The sequence below is a fragment of the Strix aluco genome, chromosome 1 (assembly GCF_031877795.1).
Source record: "Strix aluco isolate bStrAlu1 chromosome 1, bStrAlu1.hap1, whole genome shotgun sequence".
NCBI lineage: Eukaryota > Metazoa > Chordata > Aves > Strigiformes > Strigidae > Strix > Strix aluco.
The window spans coordinates 82,862,054-82,880,543 of NC_133931.1; the positions used below are offsets into that span (position 1 = coordinate 82,862,054).

The following is an 18,490-nucleotide window of genomic DNA, read 5'->3' on the forward strand; positions in this document are numbered from 1 at the left end:
TTGTTGTATGTTTCCTCCTAAGCACATGCAAAATACAAGAACATTAGGTAAGATCAGCATTAGCAAGGAACAACAGGTTAATATAAAAAGACAACACAAATACCATATTTAGATCTGTACCAGCAAAGAGTACAAGGTATTATTTCCCCCTGCCACCCCTCTCCTCTTCAGTGGTATATAGGGAAAGGAAGCAACAGCACACAGCAAGGCAGCTGCAGTATAATGAAATATCAGCAAGCTAAATAAATATACACACCCACAAAAGAAGCAATGGCTTATGCAGTTATAGCTTTGAACCTGCTGACATAGCCTTTTCTTTTATAAAGCACATACAAGGAGCATCCTAACTTCCAGGTGGTCTCAGACCTTTCCACAGGTAAAGATGTAAAGAGTGGACTTCCCAATGGTCCCAAGCACAGGCTGCCTTCCACAGCCTCGGAGGTAAAGCACTCGCCATGTGACAGAGCTCTCTTGAAATTTCTCCCCCTTCTAAAAATTACAAAGATCTGATAAAAATCCAGCTGCTTCTTGAAGAACAAGCAGTAGCACCACAACTGCTCTTCTGGAGAGAAAGAGCCACTTGCTGGTTACTAATTACCCTGGTACAGTGTCTGGAACAAAATTAGGGGAAAAGATGACATGACAACAAAAAAGTAGGAATTTCAGTGTCAATAAAACTAAAAAGGACAGTTTTAAATACAATAATATTGCCACCAATGGAGCAGTAGTAACAAATGCCAAAGTCCTATTTTTTAGGACATACATTACTGCAGCTTTCTCAAGAATAAAAGATTTCTCCAAGCCTACATGAAACTATCCAGAAGCATGTCATTGCTCAACACCACCAAAAAAAAAGATTTAAAAAGACAAGACTTTCCAAAATGTTGGCATTTATAATACCAGAGACCCAACCAGAAAACACACACTCAAAACCTACAGCTAGGAAAACTCCAGCTGGCTTCAGGACAGCAAGAGAAGATTAATCTCCAACTTTGACAGGAATTGCAAAGCCAAAAAAAGCTTAATTTATGCATTTTAAAGCAGAAGCTATCAGACATCGTTATCCCGTCCAACAAGGAGACCCCTTTGAGAAGCCGTCCTGCTAAAGCATCTGCTCCTGCTCAGAGTCTGACACCAACTCCTCTCCTCTTCTTCCCCCAGGAGCGGCTTGGAGGATCCCCACAGCAGCATGACCCATGATCTCTTGCTGCAGGTGTCCAGACCTTTGCTGCCTTGAGCCCTTCTTGCCCCTTCAATTTAGCCACTGATTAACATGCACCCACTCTTCTTTCCTAATGAGAAATGACTCCCATCTACATGCAGATCAGGAGGCACATCCCCATGCTCTGGTTCAGCCGCAGCTCATGCTGCGTACCAAAAGCTCTGCTGCCTTCCAGCAGAAAAAAAGCAAAAATCCCAGGAAAACAGCAGAGCTTTTGTGGCCTGTCTGACTGCATAAAGGGACTGGGCACTTTTCAGGTCAAATATCTGCAATCAAGATAAAGGAGTGCTTCTGTAAGCAGCACACAAGTTTCAAGAATCAAAATTTAGGATCACAGCTTGCATTTGCCCAACTCCAGAAGCACCTGGAATGAAGTAAATGTTGGATCACTACCCAAAGAAAAAGGATCCCACGACTCAATGCTTTCCCTTTGCACTCAAGCACCCCAGAAAGGACTGCTAAGGAACAAGCCACACTGGGTGCTCACAAGAAAATGCACAGATTTGGATACCATGTTCTGTCCTACACCAGATCTCCACCTTAAGGCATTGTACAAAGGCATTCTACTGACAAAGGTGTAACTATACAGTAAGTGTTTAACACAAGTATTCCATTACATTGCGATTACGTTGGCTCATGGGCTTCTGTACAAAAACCCCAGGGAGTTTACTACTGCACTAGGGCTGTAGTCATTTAAGGTACTGAATCACCAAAGCAAAACGATGGCAGAAATGGTGCAATAGAAACAGAAATTAGGAGTTGAGACTCTCAAAACTAACACAAAACAGAGAATTGCCCTTTTTCTGCAAGCACTGCACAACTTTATGCCAAAATCCCATCTGTCATCTGTTAAAACTTCTCAGATTTGGCGCGCAAGATGTTAGAAATGTAATTGAAAGGGGGGGAAAAAAAGGAGCTGCTGCACAGATTATATTTTCTAGCACAGGTTAGCTGCATTTGTTTATTCCTGAAAATAGCTTATCAAGTATCACACAGCAGAATACAACTCTGAGAGTTTCAACAACAAAGAGCTCACTTCATCAGACACTCCGCCTGGTCTGAAAAGCAGCAGGAAATGCCACCCTTCAAAGCCCTGCTCTAAATGCCGCTCCTATTTTCTTCGAGGGACTATAATTGTACACACTAAACAAACATATCCATCATACTCATCATCAGAGAACTGTAATGAGGAGATAAATCCTAATCACAAAACCACAGTCTATATTTAATAAGGTGAAGAGATCCGAGAAGACGGCCAACAAAGCAAGAAGTCTGATCTACAGAATCAGCGTCTACTCCTTGTCCTAACGTGAACTCCGGCATCCTGCCAACTTGACTCCTTTCTGAAGCAAATAAAAATATAACCTAAGCAAGATACACACTTGGGTTTTGACCCACCAAAATAGTCAAATAGAAATGATCTTCATTGCTTCTGTAAACCAGATGGGTACATTAAACAAAGGGATTTGACTTTTCCTCAAGATAAACAACTTCATAAGAAAAACAATCCCATTCTCTTAACAAATATATTTAACTTCATCTGAGTAAATATTTTAATGGCACACTAAACAACAGCAACTAAAATAGAACCAAATAATCCGTTTCCGATAATGCTATAAACATCAATATTTTTTTAAAACAAGGAATAAACTTCTGTTATCTCCTGTCCCCAAAACCAGAGCCAGTTTGGTTGAACATAAAGGGGAGGCGTGAGAATCTTTCCAGAAGAATCCTGCATTTCAGTTAGTGAGGTCAGGAAGAAGGATAATAGACACATGCAGTGCACATCAAAACCATGCAAGGCTTTGCCAGTAGCACCACTGTCACAATCCAACATCATTTCAAGCACTACAGAGGTGTTTTCTCCAGATGCTGGAAAGTTCATCAAAATGAGTTTTCTAAAGCCTTTTGAAGGTTTTTAAGAGAAAGAGGGAAAAAGAGGGCCAAGAGGTTTGGGGTATTAACTTTGATGACAACTTTCAGAAATGCTCTGCTTTGTAATTCCAGCTGTAGTTAATGGCAGCTACCACTCATCAACCATTTGAGCCTCAGGTCTCTACCCAAGGTTATGCTACAGGCACCAGAATCAATCCTGACTTTGAGAATGTGATGGCAGGCTTGGGCAGCAGGGTGCCATTCTGCCAGCGCTACCGTGTCAAAAAGTTAAGAACATAAATACAACCCAAAAAACCCTCAGTACTTTTAACAACTACCCCAGTATAAAGGCAGATGTGCCGTGATAAAAAACCCTTGGGTAAGTCTGCTCAGGGTGAGAATGCAGTTTTGCCCCAGGGAAAAAAGCAACAACCAAACATTCTCCTCTGTTAAGGTGTCCTTATGGCATCTCCCATAAGGGCGTTCTCCAAAACAAAACACAGACTTGTATTAACACACTCTTGTATCACTGGCCTGTAATAAAGGATTATGAATAGTTTCCCAAGAATATATAGGAAAAGGGAACACTAACACATCAAAGTGCACTTAGCCTTTTACTTCCTGAGTCTTCCAACACAGCCATTCACTCTGTGCATGCCATCAGCCGCGACCGTGTGTGAAGGCACCGCTTGGCTCCCGAGGTCTGCTGCTGAGTTCCCCTCTCTTCCTTCCTCTTTCCCTCATTTGGAACAGGACAAAACCAAAATGCAGTTTCACAGAAAGAGTTAACCCGTCTAAGAGATCTAAGAGATTGGTTAAAGAGAATACTGATTTCTTCAATAGGCACCTTTCCTTAATATTCATTCAAAAATCCCTAGCGAGGCTCACCACATCATGAAGATTACATACTTTCAAAGAAAAGAAAGTCTGATACCATAAACCAGGCAAAATGCCCCACTGAAGCAATGTAAGTATTTGCTAAAACATATTTGCTATAACATATTATCATACAAATAGGGAATCCTATTCAAGTCTAAAGTCTGTCAGGCCACTGGATGGTACAGAAGACTGATAAATTCTATCCTCCAGGATGTTCTCCTTCAGCATGCCATTAATCCTGGAAGGAATAAAAGGTATTATACTGACCTCCACATTTAGGCTCTGCTCCAACCAACTTATATTTGCCCATTGAGTGGCAGGGCCACTGAAACACATAGGAAATCCAGCTTAAGATGTATTGGATCTGATGTGCAAGTTCAGAAAACCATACAAGTGACCAGTACCTTTCGCTGTTGAAGACCTCCTTCCATACACCAGTGTAAATTGCAAGGTTTTCCTCAAAGACTTAACAGGGCTGGAGTGCTCTTTGTTTTTTTTTCCAGTTCCTAACTGTGGCTGCTCCTTCCTAGTGAAAAATAACTAAGCACCATTGCTCACTAGGAAAAATTACAAGAGCTCATATAGAAACTGTGTGTTAAACCCCTCTACAAAAGAGTTCACACAAAATGGAAATGTTGACTTTGGTCAGTAAAACTGAACACATACCAGTTTCTGCCATGCTTCAAATCTGAACCAAAATCGGGTCTGTTCCTAGCAAGCTATTCAGCAAGGAAAAACATACATATGATATCAAATTCCTCCAACATCACTCATGCTTGAGATTTCAATTAAAAAAAAAAAAAAACAAACCTCTACACTTTCTACCAAATAGGCAGGCGTTTACAGGCTAGACTGAAACACAGTCACTTGGCCACAAAGGAAAACAGCACCTAAATAGACAGCAAGTATTTATATTTATTGGTAAAGCAAGCACAGGTGTGACATACTTACAGCTGAAACAACTCAGCAGCCTTCCCCCAGTCAGTCACTGGTTTGCACTGGGAAAGTGTCCGGCCAGTCACAATGTCCATGGAACGACACCCTGCAGAGAAGCCACCAGACATCCCCCTGACCTGGCTCTAACACTGTCTGTCCAGCTGAGGACATCAAGAACAAGCACAAACAATGTTTGGACCTACCCCAGATGACAGTCTTGATCACTGACTTTGCAGAAATGAGTCAAGGAGGGGACAGTACATTCTCCCCCAACATCCTCCTACTTCTTATGGGTACATTTCAAAATATGAGTAATCTTTACTCATTCCTTCTGTCTTAACAAACCTTTCACAGTATACTTTCCCAATACAGTGGTGCTCATGTTTTCCATGCAACAAAGCAGTAATTTCTTCTTCAGCATGGATATAGTTTATTTCACAAGGCAGATCTGGAGGATGGTTAATACCAGTTCCCATTCTGCATCCAAACTTTGAAGAGCCCTGTCTTTAAAAGAATGGAGTGTTTGAGCTACTTAATGGACTTCTAACCAAAAGGATAATCCACGGAACCTTTCTTAATCAGGGGGTTGTCCAAAACAAAGTTGCATTACAATAAATATGACCAATGGATAATGCTCAAATTTCAGACATACATAGGACATCTTAGAAAATCCTAAATAAGTAAAAAAAAAAAAAGCCACCATGTAAAATTTGAACCAAGGATACCCAAAAACCAGTAATTTGCCCTCAACTGTTGCCCCAACACCAAGCCATCCTCCTTCATGTCTCACTAATGGTTTAAAATGTCAAGTAATGATAAATAACAGGAAGATCAAGACAAATGAGAACGCCTAAGCCATGACCCTCTCATACAAGCCTGAAGTCGTAATCAATCTAGCAAGTTTTGAGGTCACATCCCGAAACTTGTAAAGTAGCCACAATTAGTGACTTTAAAGCTGGTAATTCTTTTTTTTGTGTGTGTGTGTGTGTGTGTGTGTGTGTCCCCAGCTAAGTCTTAATTCACAGTGACTTTTTACCTCCTGCCCTTCTACTGGGCTCCACCCAAAACTGTGTTCCTGGCTCTGACCACAGCTGGGGACTGTGATTCACTAAGGAAAAATACCAGCCCTGTGGCCAAAAAGGTTGGTGAGATCAAACCACCCAGAGGATACGTTTCCCTCCAGAATTGCAACGGGCACAGTCACCACGCTGAGCGTGCAAGGGATGGAGCTGCTGATTTCACCCCTCGCAGCAGACTGTGGCACCTTCCACTGGGGCTGCACCCACCCAAGAGACACAAAAAGACATTTCTCTTGCTAGAATTTTTTTTCTTTTGAAGTTACATCAATATTCACTCCCCATATTAAAAGAAAAAATTAAAAAAGATCAAAAAAAGCAGGTTATTCACTTGCTAGGGGTTAGGTCTGGATTTGTTCTGTGCAGACACAGTGACACTATCTAAATACACACACACACAGCCAAGGACCTACCGATTCTCCTTCGGCTATCTTCTAAAGACAAATAACAGATTATTGAGACTATATTGGTCTTACCAAGCTGAAACCCAAGATTCAGATAAAATCACCACAGCAGAAGCACAACGTGGTACAACCAAGCCAACCAACAGCGTAATTATTGATAAGGGGCCCCAAACTTTTCTTTCCATGTTTTGAGGCACACTGGGGCAACAAAAGCTCTGAAAGGTTGCAGGATTTCTCAGGTTATTCATGGGACCAGCACACTAAACTCTCCATGTGACACAAAAAGCTCAAGCTCCCCTTCCTTTCTGCTTCCCTCCCTCCTACAAAGTGGTCCTCTTCTGCCTCCACAGAATCATGGAAAAAAAATGTGGAGCATTTCCGATAAAAGCCCGTGCCACTTGACTTCAAAAATAAGTTGGGACTGGCCATGCTTTCAAACACAATTCCCTTTTATCAGGCAACAGGCTGTGTGACAGCTCCAAAACCAAGAAAAGAGCCAAGCAGATTCACAACCTTCAGTATCACCCACACACAGGGCTCACCAAATGAAAATACATATAAAGAAGACAATCTGGTTAGAGTAAAATAGCTTACACACAAAGTGCTGACACAAACATACAATTAGGGAAGAGACAAAAAAAAGCAGCCATTTCAGTGAGGTGTCACCAGAAGGTAAAAAAAAGCAAACACTCGGAAGAAAACAAGACTTTTGTAATGGTGGGGGTTTCACAGCTCTCCTGTAGCTGAAGTCTGACTGAACATAGCTAAAAAGAAACGAGCAGACCCTGCACAATGTAGAGCCTCTACTGGCAATTTCAATAGCTATGTGTTTTGCAGCTTTAAGAGAATTCTTGTGTCATTTTACAATATTCATGGTGCCAGCAGGGCTGCTAGGCTCCAGCCCAGTGACAATGACTATGCTTCAGTTGCACAAATCTATCTTATGAAAGGCACATGTGAAATACACATAGTAGGCAGTTACAATGACATGCTACCAATGAACTGAACATGATTTCCCAGCTTATAGAAACAAACCTACAAAAATTTTCTTTCTGACTCAGTGAGGTGGTCCTGAGTCCCCTTGAAACATTTTCTACTCAAAACATAATGTTCTCTAATTAACCTAAAAATAGCTATTGACAAAACAACCATCAGCTTTTAAAAAACCTAAATATGAGAAGTAGTCTAGTCACAGCTCAGAAACTTCGGAAAACACAGCCAATGTCAACAGCCAAATGAGGCACCGTTCCTTCTTGGCATGGCTTTGGCGCTCAGAAGCCCTCCAGAAATGTAACCTTTACGCCACTGCTTAAGGGATGATGGGTTTGCCCCACCCGTCTGGAACGCAGCTTTGCTGGTGTAAGATACACAGCTTACACCAATACCAGAAGTCAGAACACCAGACCCATACTTGTGCTATCAGAAAAACACTTTTAAATGAAAACTGGGAGACTTTCGAGATTGTCCTAAATGCATACACTATGCTGCACAGCACAGCCAGAACCCATGTGGATTGATGCAGGAACTTATTAGCATCACCAAATTTTCACTTTAAGAGCAAAAACTTGGCAGTGCCACGGTCACTTGGTTGCAGGGGATGGTGAACCTCTTGAAGGTCTCCATGAATGACTCTGCGCTGGGAGGCAGCAATCTTCCAAATCCCGCAGCACAGGAGCACCAACGAAAAGTTTGCCACAAGCTGCATATCTAAAGTAAGAGCTTCCGGGCTTGGCAGATACCTCCTCTGACAGCCCCCTGCAGCCAAGTTCAAGGCCTCAGAATTAAGTTTTGCCCCACAGCCTTCCTACAGAGGGAGGTTCAACACTTGCTCCTTCAGGACACATGCTGGGAGCCCTGCCCCTAAAACAGGGTACACAAGCAAATATGTGCAAACTGTGGAAAGCAGAAAAGAAAGAAACCATTCTGAACTCCAGGTAACAGCAGTATTGTCAAAAAGAAAAGCATGCTGGACAAAGAGTATCTGCTGTACCTCACAGGAGGCAACCCCACAGTTCCAAATAAACCTCTGTGCAACACAAGAGAAACATCAGTAGGACCTCTATGATGCTGATGCTGCTTTTATAACGCTCTCCTTAAACATCATCTACCCAGACACGCAACACAGAAGGCAGGAGACAAGAGTTGTTCTTCCTTCCTCCTCTTCCAGTTGTGGAAGTAAAAGAAAATCCTTTAACTTTCAAGCTTGGTAGCAACTTAGTCAATCCCTGCAGCCACCGCTATGCACGCTGTACTGCAAGCTCCCCAGGAGTGGAGCAGCAGCTCAGAGAGTAGATTAGACAAAATGACTTCCAGAAGTTGCGCCCCAACCTCAACCACTCTCTAACCTCATCTGGGCCAGCAATTGCCACATCCCTCCTGTGACAAGGACAGCGACCACAGTTCGGTGCAACACACCGTATATATTGGGCAAAGTGACTCCCCATGTAAGAGGAGGAAGATGAACTTGACTTCCGCACCCACTTTCCCTGATGGCCTGGTAAAAGCACTGCTTGGGAACTTCAGATGCTGAAGAGGCAGTTGGAGCTTCCCTCTCCTGCTCTTTTTTGTGCAAAATTACCCTGTGTTCCTTCTCATCTTGAACTAACTCTCCTCCTTCCCTCATGGCATACATCCCCCTTTTATCAGGGATGCGTTCTCACTGTAAAAAAAAAGAAGCCTGACCTCAGCTATGACAGGAGACTGCTCCCTTATGAGCACCCTAGCTGTTGATAAAACATATGGGAATGATTTTTTCAAGTTGTTTAGAGCAACACAGCCAAATGGCTCTATTGCCCGCATCCATACTTTTAATTCTGAGTATGGATCTCTGGGATTTCTACAGGTTTTAACACTTTATATATGAAAACATGACTGTGTAATATACTGAGAAAATTACAACTCCACCACCGACCTTCCTTCAAACACCAAAAGGTAGCACAGATCAATCAATAGCCCGAAATAGTTTTAAAGGTCCCAGAAAACACTTCTCCTCTGTATTAAGAATGAAACTTTGTAATTACTTTATTATCTTCCAGCAATAAAAGCTTTTTGAGGAGTAAGTTCCAGGGCCAACTCTTCTAGCCTCATTCTTTACTCACAGACTTTTTTTTTTTTTTTAATTGGATGAGTTAGAAAGCTGGGACAGCGATGGAAATCAAGGCTCCTCTGGAGACAGGTACAACCACTTTTTATCCTATAAGAACAAAAGCTAAGAATGCTAAGAAATAGTAAAGGAAGGAAACTGGGCAGCACGATTGAGAACTCAGAAAGCTGTTAAGTCATGGACGACGGCAGCGTCAGCTGACTGGCGGGAGCTCAGCATTATCCCACACCTCAGTGAACGTAGCAAGTCCCAACAGGAGCGCCTGCCTCCTCTGCGTCGCATGCATTCCTGCGCTCTGGCAGCACCTTACCCAGTCCCCTCATTTTGTTCCAGTGAGCATCATCCTATACTGAGAGCACATTACAATCAGCATCTAGCTATGAAAAAACATGGGAGAAATAGTAATGCTGGGGTTTTTCTCTGTAACGCCTTTTAGTTGTACAATATTCTTCTGCGACAACCAGACTGAAGACACTCCTGCCTCCAGCATAGTGAACGGGGGCTTCTTGGTAACGCTGAGGAACGACCCCTGTGAAGTGCCAGTCTACACCCTTCTCACCTACCAGCTTTTCTCCCAAAACCTAATTATATCAGCAAACTTACATCACTAACGAGAAAGAGCAGATCAGGCTTTTTACCTGTGTCTCTCATCCAGCTTCCTCTTTCTTCCACACACTACAACTTATTTTAATGAGAACAATAACTCTCTCAGATAAGTCAGCAAATATTTTTATAAAGAGCAGCTGCAGGATGTCTGCCTCGCACAAATTAAATTACCCGGCTAGTGGCTCAATCCAGTGCCTTCAACAGACGTTTTTCTGTGGTAGCTGGGTCAGGCCCAGTGCATTTCTGCTATTGTGCCTTACGCTCCCTGTATACGATTTACATACGCTCGCTCCGGTGTGAGGAAAGGAAAATGTTTATACTTATGGGTGGGACTTTGGATGCAGATTAAAGTCAAGGTGTTATATTTACTGATCTTTTAAAGTAATATCAACATGTTGAAAGGGAGTAAGAGTTCTTAAGAAAGATCAAAGTCTGCATGCAGGAACCACAAACTAACAGAATACATGCCGAAATACTAACACAGACTGGCAAAATTTACTTGCATTTTCCCTGGGGCAAGTAATTTTGGCTAATAGGGGAGTCAAAACCATTAAAACTCTTCTTCACCTTTATGTAGGGCACGCTACTGTACTTTGTGTCAGAGCGAATGACTCTTCAGATTAATTTTGCAAGGCTAGGCTAATACTACCCTATTGCTCATGGCTTGCAAGCTTTTGAAAGGCGAGCACTACATCCTCTACAGAGGAAAAAAGAAAGAAACCAAAACCCAGTATTACTACTTAACTCGAGACTTTTTCAAAATTAATCCTGCGTTTCTTCCTTCTTACTGCACTTGACAGAACTTTTGTTGTCTGACAAATGAAAAGCTAACAAGCAGTAAGGTGCATGACCTTCTTTTATTTGACTAATTACTATTCTGGTAAAAACATCACCTATTTTTCTTGCATGAGCATCAACAGCAGCACCAAGAAGATGAAGGAAGTTATTTCACGAGGGCAAAGGACAGTTTTGCAGCTTAATCCCAGTCCTGTAAAACAGATGCCTGGCCTGCATTTACAACCCCGAGAACGCAACTGCTTCAGCAAGGGGTGCGATTAAAGCCACCACGCAGTCGGTCACCAGAAGTCACGACGCTGATGCAAGCTTTGCCAGCAACCTACAAGCACAACACACGCACAGAAGTCACTGCATTAACACCGGACACCTTACGTTTATAAGGCTGTGACGACACGAGGCGGGCCGTACCAATTTGGTAAAATATTGTACAGAATTCAGCTCATTTAGACCAGAAGAGGACCCAAGTTTTGATTGTTAGCGTTTACTCTCAGTAAGTGGCAACGTGTCTTTGCTTTGGCTTCCTCACCCAACACGATGAAGTTGCCAAGATCCACAAGATAACGGTGAAACTCAAACCACTTTCAAGAGTTCAGCCCCATTACTTTGCAGTTGTATTGGAAGATTTCGTCTATACTTAATAACATGCATGTAATAAACAGACCTTAAGAAAAGACTGCCTACCAGCAGCTCTGCTTCTGAAACCCCCATCATTTGAAGCCTCACAGGCCCACGCAAGGCACAAGAAGTACACTCCCCGGGTTTCACGCAGGGCACCCCTGAGGAGGGAGCACCCCACTCGCCTCCGAGAGGCGGTTTCAGAGGCTGCCACGCCGCGGGCAGCAGAGGCTGGGGCAGGAGGGCGGGCAGGGACCCGGACCCGGACCAGTCCCGCCAGAGCCCCCGGCGGCCCGCTTCCCGCGGGGGTCCCGCCACGGCGAGGGGTGCTCGGCACCGCCGCCTCCAGCCCCTGCCCGCCCTAATGAGCCCCAATTAGCGCCGAGCGCCTCCCCGGCGGAAAGCCGGCGGCAGGCTCTGGTTCAGCGCGGCGGCCTCGCGTTCCGCCCCGGTCCCAGCCCGCAGGATGGTGATTTCGGGGGCCGGTGGGGCCTGGGGGGCGCCGCTCTCCCCTCCCGCAGCCCCCGTCCCCAAGGGGCTGCTCCTGCAAAGCCCCCGCAAGCCGCGCTGCTCGGGGGGGCTGGCGACACTTTTCGGGAGCCCCCTGCCGCTCTGCTGCCGGCTCCTGCCCCACAAAGCGACCCCACGCTGGAGGAAGAAGAGGAAGGGGGGGGAGGAAGATCCCGCCGGCCCGCGCTCACCTCCGCCAAGAAGTTGTCCATGGTGGCCCCTCGGCCCGCCCGCGGGTGCGCAGCGCCGGGCCCCAGCCGCGCACCATGTGCCGCCGCCCGGCCCGGCCCGGCTCGGCTCGGCCCCCCCGAGCCGCCTCAGCCGCCGCGCCGCTCCATCGCGCCCCAGCGCCGGCACCAGCCCGCAGCCTTTGTCCGCCCGCCCGCCCCCTCAGAGCCGCTCGCCCGGGCGGTCCCGGCAGCGCATAACCGCCGCTGGGAGCCGGGGGGGAGGGGGAGGGGGAGGAGGAGGAGGAGGAGGAGGAGGAGGAGGAGGAGGAGGAGGAGGAGGAGGAGGAGGAGGAGGAGGAGAGCGAAGGGGGAGGAGGAAGGAGGCTCCCGCCGCGGCCGCCGCACGCTCCTGCCCCGCGCCCGGGGCCGCCCCGTCCCGTCCCGGCGGGGCAGGGGCGGGGCCAAGGCCGCCCCGCCCCGCCGCGGGGCCCCGGTCCGCGCCGTGGCGGCTGCAGGGCCCCGGGAACCCGCGTCCGAGTGCGGAGCGAGCGGAGGAGTGAGCGCAGTGGGCGCAGTGAGCGGAGCGCGGGCGCGCAGCGAGGGGCTGGGGGCGAGGGTGCGCTCCGCGCCTTGCACCCCTGATCCGCGCAAAGCGCCGCCGTCCCGCGAAAGTTTCTGACGAAGCGAAGTGTCGTTTAAAGGGTGTATGTATATACCTGCAGGCGTCCGCGGCGTGCTACAGGCTCTTATTTAAGTCTGCGGCAAATTTGAGTACGAGCTCTCGTCAGCCGTACCTGTGTGCCTCCGCTGGATACATCCCGCGAGAGCCATTGCCGCCCCCCGGGAGAGCAGTGCAGGTGACAGCAGCCTTCGGGCCACCTCCTAGGAGTGCCCTGGGCTTCTTCCTTCGGCAGCTTGCTCTATAGGTTTTCCAGTCCTTTACATTTCTGCAAAGCAGGTATAAAGAGTTCATTTTTTGGAAACATTTCTTGTTCATCATTTTGCACTTACCCTGCGGTTAGTAGCAGCACCAGGAACACGGCAAAGGAGAGTTGAATCTTGCACATATATTTTATTAAAGTGGGCCTATTTCATTCACATTACAGGAAGAACCGTGCTAAAAAGTAAGTTACAGCCATAAAGAAAGTGAACGTGGTATTCAGTCTTCGTTCACAGGCAGAATCCTGCCATTGCTTTGGGAGCTTGAGCATCTGAGTAGTGACACGGGAGACCAGCCCTGGCTATCAGGAATAATCACGAGTGTGCAACTCTCATTTTTTTAAGGTGTCACAGGAGCTAACATGTAGAGCACAACAAGCACCGCTAAAAAAGCAAGTTTAAGAATACATGCACTACACCAGGAAAACATTCTTTCATCTTTGTTTCCATTTATCTACTGTCCAAAAAAAAAAAAAAAAAAAAAATCTGGAAAAGAAGAGAGCAGGTAAGAGAGGTTTGGCTTTGAGATACGTAATGTTTAAAATGGAGTTCTGCTGGTTTTGGAGGTTCACGCGGTGACGTCCAGGCAAACTGCTGTGCCATCGAGGTTAGAGCTGGGACAAACCCGCACGAGAGGGACTTTCTGTCAAATGGGTATCTGTTAGAGCCTGCGTGGGGACTGTGCGTGCCCACTCCGTCAGACAGAAACAAGGTGGGGGGAAGCTTTCAGGAAGGCAGCAGCTGCCTCGGACATGGCCATCTTCTGTAGGTCAGCAGCTCCCCCCAGCTCGCCTTGCCATGGCCAGCCACAACAGCTCCTGGCAGCAAAAGCAGGAACACTTCCCATGTTGCTTGTAGCTCAGCGTAGAGCCCCCTGGGCAGCATCCCTTGCCAAACCCAGCCGGGAGATATCCATAGGACACTCTGCAGCCTCCTGAGGGCTGCTGGGGAGTGGCATCACTTCTCTTGCCAGCTGTCCCTAGTCTCTACACCCAGGTATACAGGACATACCTTCCTACAGTTGCTTCAAAACTCAAGGTCTGCCCAGGATTTCACCTGAATGCGTCTGTCTACACAGTACCAGCTCGCAGTAAAGTTAGCCAATGAGTTATTCCACTGTAGATTATATGGTATAAATCCCGATGGGGAAACGGTAGCTCTCTTCCAAACTACCGCGTTTCCAGAGTTACTCCAGGGGAATGTTTTTTTTCTGCAATCGCTGTGCCAGAAAGCTTCCCAGCTCAGACAAGCCCGAATTTGGGGAGGGCTGAGTCAAATCAGGGGTATTTATTAAGTTATTTTGACTTCTGATTGAGTACTTTGTTTGACACCATGCTATTGGAATGTAATGCGCATGTCTGGCTACTGCATTGCACGTACTCAGGTCTGTGAAGCACAACAATGTAGGAATTAATGAAAACTTTGAATCTGTCATCCAATAAAAGCAGGCTGTGTTTGTTTAAATGTAAATTACAGGGAAACGTTACCAATAGAATAGGACCAGATTTATGCAGCCTAAAAATATGTCACAGAAAGAATGAGTATTCTCTTGTGGTGTGGATGTATTGCAAAAGACTGTAAAACTCCTAAGACTTTTCTTAGGATTTAGAACAACTGCAAAGAATCATGAGCAGGAGGGGTCTAGGAAGAGGGATTTGGGGAGCAGAGGGGGAGGGAAGAGTAGCTTGTATAGTCACTCCAACAGATTTCTTCCTTTTCTCCTTCTTTGTCTTCTTGTGTCAGTCCCACTCACAGTTTGTAAGGGCTAGCATCTGTGTTTCATAGGAAGGGGGTTTTGAAACACAGCATTTCCTTTTCCCACTCTGAAAATGACCCCAAACGGGTTTCTTACTCATTTTATGCAATTGTTTTGGAATTTGGAAAACCCCACAGATATGCTGTACAAAGCTCCATACATCTATGAACATCTGGGGACTTGGCCAGTTCTGCACAGCTCCAATTTTCTTTTAATCAGTAGAAATTCCTTCACTGATTGTATGCCTAAGGTAAATTGCTTCCTTTTGAAGCTGCTCACATGCATGCCGGCTCAGTTTTCAGCCCGGGTGAGGACTGGGAATGGACCGAAGGCTCAGCTGCACCTCCCTCCCCATGAGACTCCTCCTTGCTGGCCATATAGGTCTTCCCACCTTGTGCGGGTGGTCGGTGGTGAGGTGGCTGGCCAGCAGGCCCCTTTCCCCCAGCCTCTCGTTTGCTCTGTGCAGTACAGCTTTGGCATTTGCTGGATTGGCTTTACTCTCAGCCCATCTGTTAGACCATTTTAATATTCCTCGTTTACATTCTCTGCATTACATGGGTCAGGTCGCATCTTCACCCAACTTTTCTGACCTTTCTTCTACCAGTAGGTGCTAAAGTCCATATTTGACCAAAATGTCCAACAAAAGACAGATGTCTCTTCTTTCCTCAGCTCCAAAGTAATCTTAGTAGCTGCAATTTTCATAAGACCCTGTCCTTTTAAACCAGATTTCAACCACTCTTGTCTCTATCAACAACTGGATATCTCCTGTAGCATGCAGCTCTCTCCATTTCTGCTCTGGAGGTATAACCAACTTACTGACTGAACCCCATTTTTCTATAAATCATATGTTTCACCTGAGCCATGTTTCTTCACTGGGAATTTCCAAATTTGTAGGACCTTTTTTTAAAGATTTATTGCACCTGCATTTATTACTAAGTTCATAGATGTGATTGCATCCCAATGAACCATTAACTCATTCAGTACCTTGAGCACACTTGGTCAAATTTGAGATGTCCATTTTTCAAACTAACTTTCCCCCACCGTTCTCATGTACCAAAACTCAGGGCACTGCGGGGGCTGGTGGGTCCCCAGGGCTGGGAGTGTCAGGGGCTCGCCAGGTGGGTGATGGCAGAGCCTGGCAGCCAGGTCCCCTCCCACCACCCCAGCCAGAGACAGGGCAGCTGGGGGAGCACCAGGCCATGGGCAGGGTGGGGGGACCCCTGGGGGGGTGGGCAGGGACTCTCAGGGCTGGCAGTGCCCTTGGGGCCATGACAGTAATTGCGTTTGAAACAGGTTGTGCCGTTGCAAGTCCCATGTCTTTACTGTGTCTTACTATCCATGATGATGGTTTCTCTGCATTTCACAAATCCTGCTGCCTGTTCAATAAACAAACACTCATTTGGTTGCCCCAACCTTAATACAAATTCTGCGGGGGGCCTCTTTATGATAAAAAGCTTTCTGTTCTATGATTTTTTTAAAAGGTTGATGAGTTTTCATTACATGCATGTGATGCTTTGTTCTTGCCTGGCTTACCTTATTTTTTTAGTTGCCATTTTTCCATGGTGGTATCATTGAACTGAGTGATTTTAGCTTTTGCATGCCTGACAGGTTTATTGCACAAAATCTTTCCCCCTGCAACACCCTCTGGAGGAGCTTTCCTTTCCCTACTGACTGCACTGAAGTATGTTGTCTGCCTTACCCCATGGCACTGCTACTCCTTCTGTCAGACATGTGGATTGTTTTCAAAGAGTTGAATGATATAGTCAATTAATTCAATCTTATTAATTACAAGGAGCCTAAATTAAAGATCTCTTCTCACCAAAATGAGGCAGTGTATTTCTTTGTTCACAGCTCAAGATCTTATTTCATCCAGTAGTATCTCTAAGATTTGCTCTCCGACTTTTCCCCTTTGGGGTTTTTGTCCATGGTATACTTCATTTTCAGAGTGGCTTTGCATATGGTCTACATTTCTGGTAAGAAATCCTGTTTCTTTAAACCTAGTCCAAAAGAGGAGTTTAACCACTACTTGTGTTTATTCTCTGAGGCTGCTATTGCACTTGTGAGCTCTAGTCAGATTTCAGCTAACTAACTTTTGGTAGACAAGGTGTTTGGGATTGACATTGTCCAACAAAATCTCAGAGTTCAAGCACAAGGCATTATTGGAGAAGCAAATATTTCTGTAGTGGGTGACAGCGTACAGGCAGACTGCTAGCACAAAGCGCAATTTGCTACCATGCAAGTTTTGAAGGATACAGTGAAAGAAGAGATTGCTCCAGCCAAAATCGTCACGATCTGTGCAGAGCAAAAAACCCAGATTCCTCACGTTCTTGTCCATTGTAACTCCTTCGCAAGCATGTGCTCGGGTTTCAAAGCCAGTTCCAGGTCATGATCCTAGCTTTCAAAATAATTAATGGATTCTCTTCAAATGAATACCCGACAACAGGGCTGGACAGCCTTCCTCTTTTTCGGAATCCTGCTTGCAGTAAGCCAGCTGTCCCCATGAGCTGTATTGGGAGATAAGTGTCTGACTAGCAGTTGTGAACCCCATGAGACACAAGGTGCTTCAGTGTTAGGTCCTGTTATGCTGAACTGTGTCTTGCCAGGATGAGCCTAGCCCTTAAGCGTGACAAGCAATGGATCAAATGAATTATTCATGCTCACAGATGGACTTTAGTTATTAACCTCTAGGAGTAATAAATAAATAAAAAGTGAAGAGCTGGCAGATTTTTGTAACAGCTTCATTTATAGCTACTGTAACATAAAGTCATTTCAACATTTTCTTTTTGTGTAAACAACCTCCCAATAGGAATGAAGAAAAAAAGCTGGGAGACATTTTCTTGGCTTCTTCAGCCTTCCTCTCTCTTCTGGATCCCAGTAACTTCTTCCATCACTTTGACCTCCTTACACCCTAATTTGCTTGATTTGAGTTTCAGTGCAAGTACTTTTATGGAGTCCTGGATGAGAAAAAAATAGCAGCTGTAGAAGTCTCACACACCAATCACAGACACCATGGGTGTGATACCTTTTGTGCTGCTGGGCCATATGCAAAAGAGCAGACCCATTCCTTGTTTGGGATGTACAGATCCAAAACTCTTATCATGCAGCTGGATTGCCATACGACACTGCATTTAACTCTATCTGCCTGGGGTCTGGCAAAGGGCATTAAGTATGTGTTATTATACTCAGTTTCTGACCAGAACCTCTACCTGGGAGATTCCAAGTTTTATTTTCCACATAAGAAAATGGTCTCTGTTACAAGATTTCAAAATACGATTTCACAGACTCCAGCCTTTTTTTTTTTTTTTTTTTCCCAATGACACAGAGCCACATCTTGATTTAACACCTGCAGCACACATATGAAGATGGACAGCTTTCTAACTCCCCATATTTTTACCTATTTCCTAAATTCTACTCAGCCCCCAGGCATTGCCTTTGCAGAGCCTTGCTCTCCCTTGCTTGTGATCCCTAGGCTGCCTCTTCACTCCATCCCTCATACCATGAAGTGACCTGCTTTCTTCTGGGCCCTTCAGGCAGCATCACTGCTCAGGGTGGCAGGCTATTCCCTACATGCAGCTGCTGTCACCCCTGGTTGTCTGAGCCT

The 18,490-nt window shown here is 45.6% G+C and overlaps 1 protein-coding gene across 1 annotated transcript in view; it reads right to left on the minus strand.

The window, feature by feature from the left end:
* The window catches only part of MYO10 (myosin X), a 172,026-nt gene extending 159,741 nt beyond the window's left edge, over positions 1–12,285 (minus strand). Inside the window, exon 1 of the mRNA XM_074826408.1 lies at positions 12,216–12,285. Within this exon, the coding sequence (XP_074682509.1) occupies positions 12,216–12,236 (21 nt within the window). The 5' untranslated portion in view covers positions 12,237–12,285. The remainder of the gene's footprint in view (positions 1–12,215) is intronic.
* Positions 12,286–18,490: the final 6,205 nt, after the last annotated feature.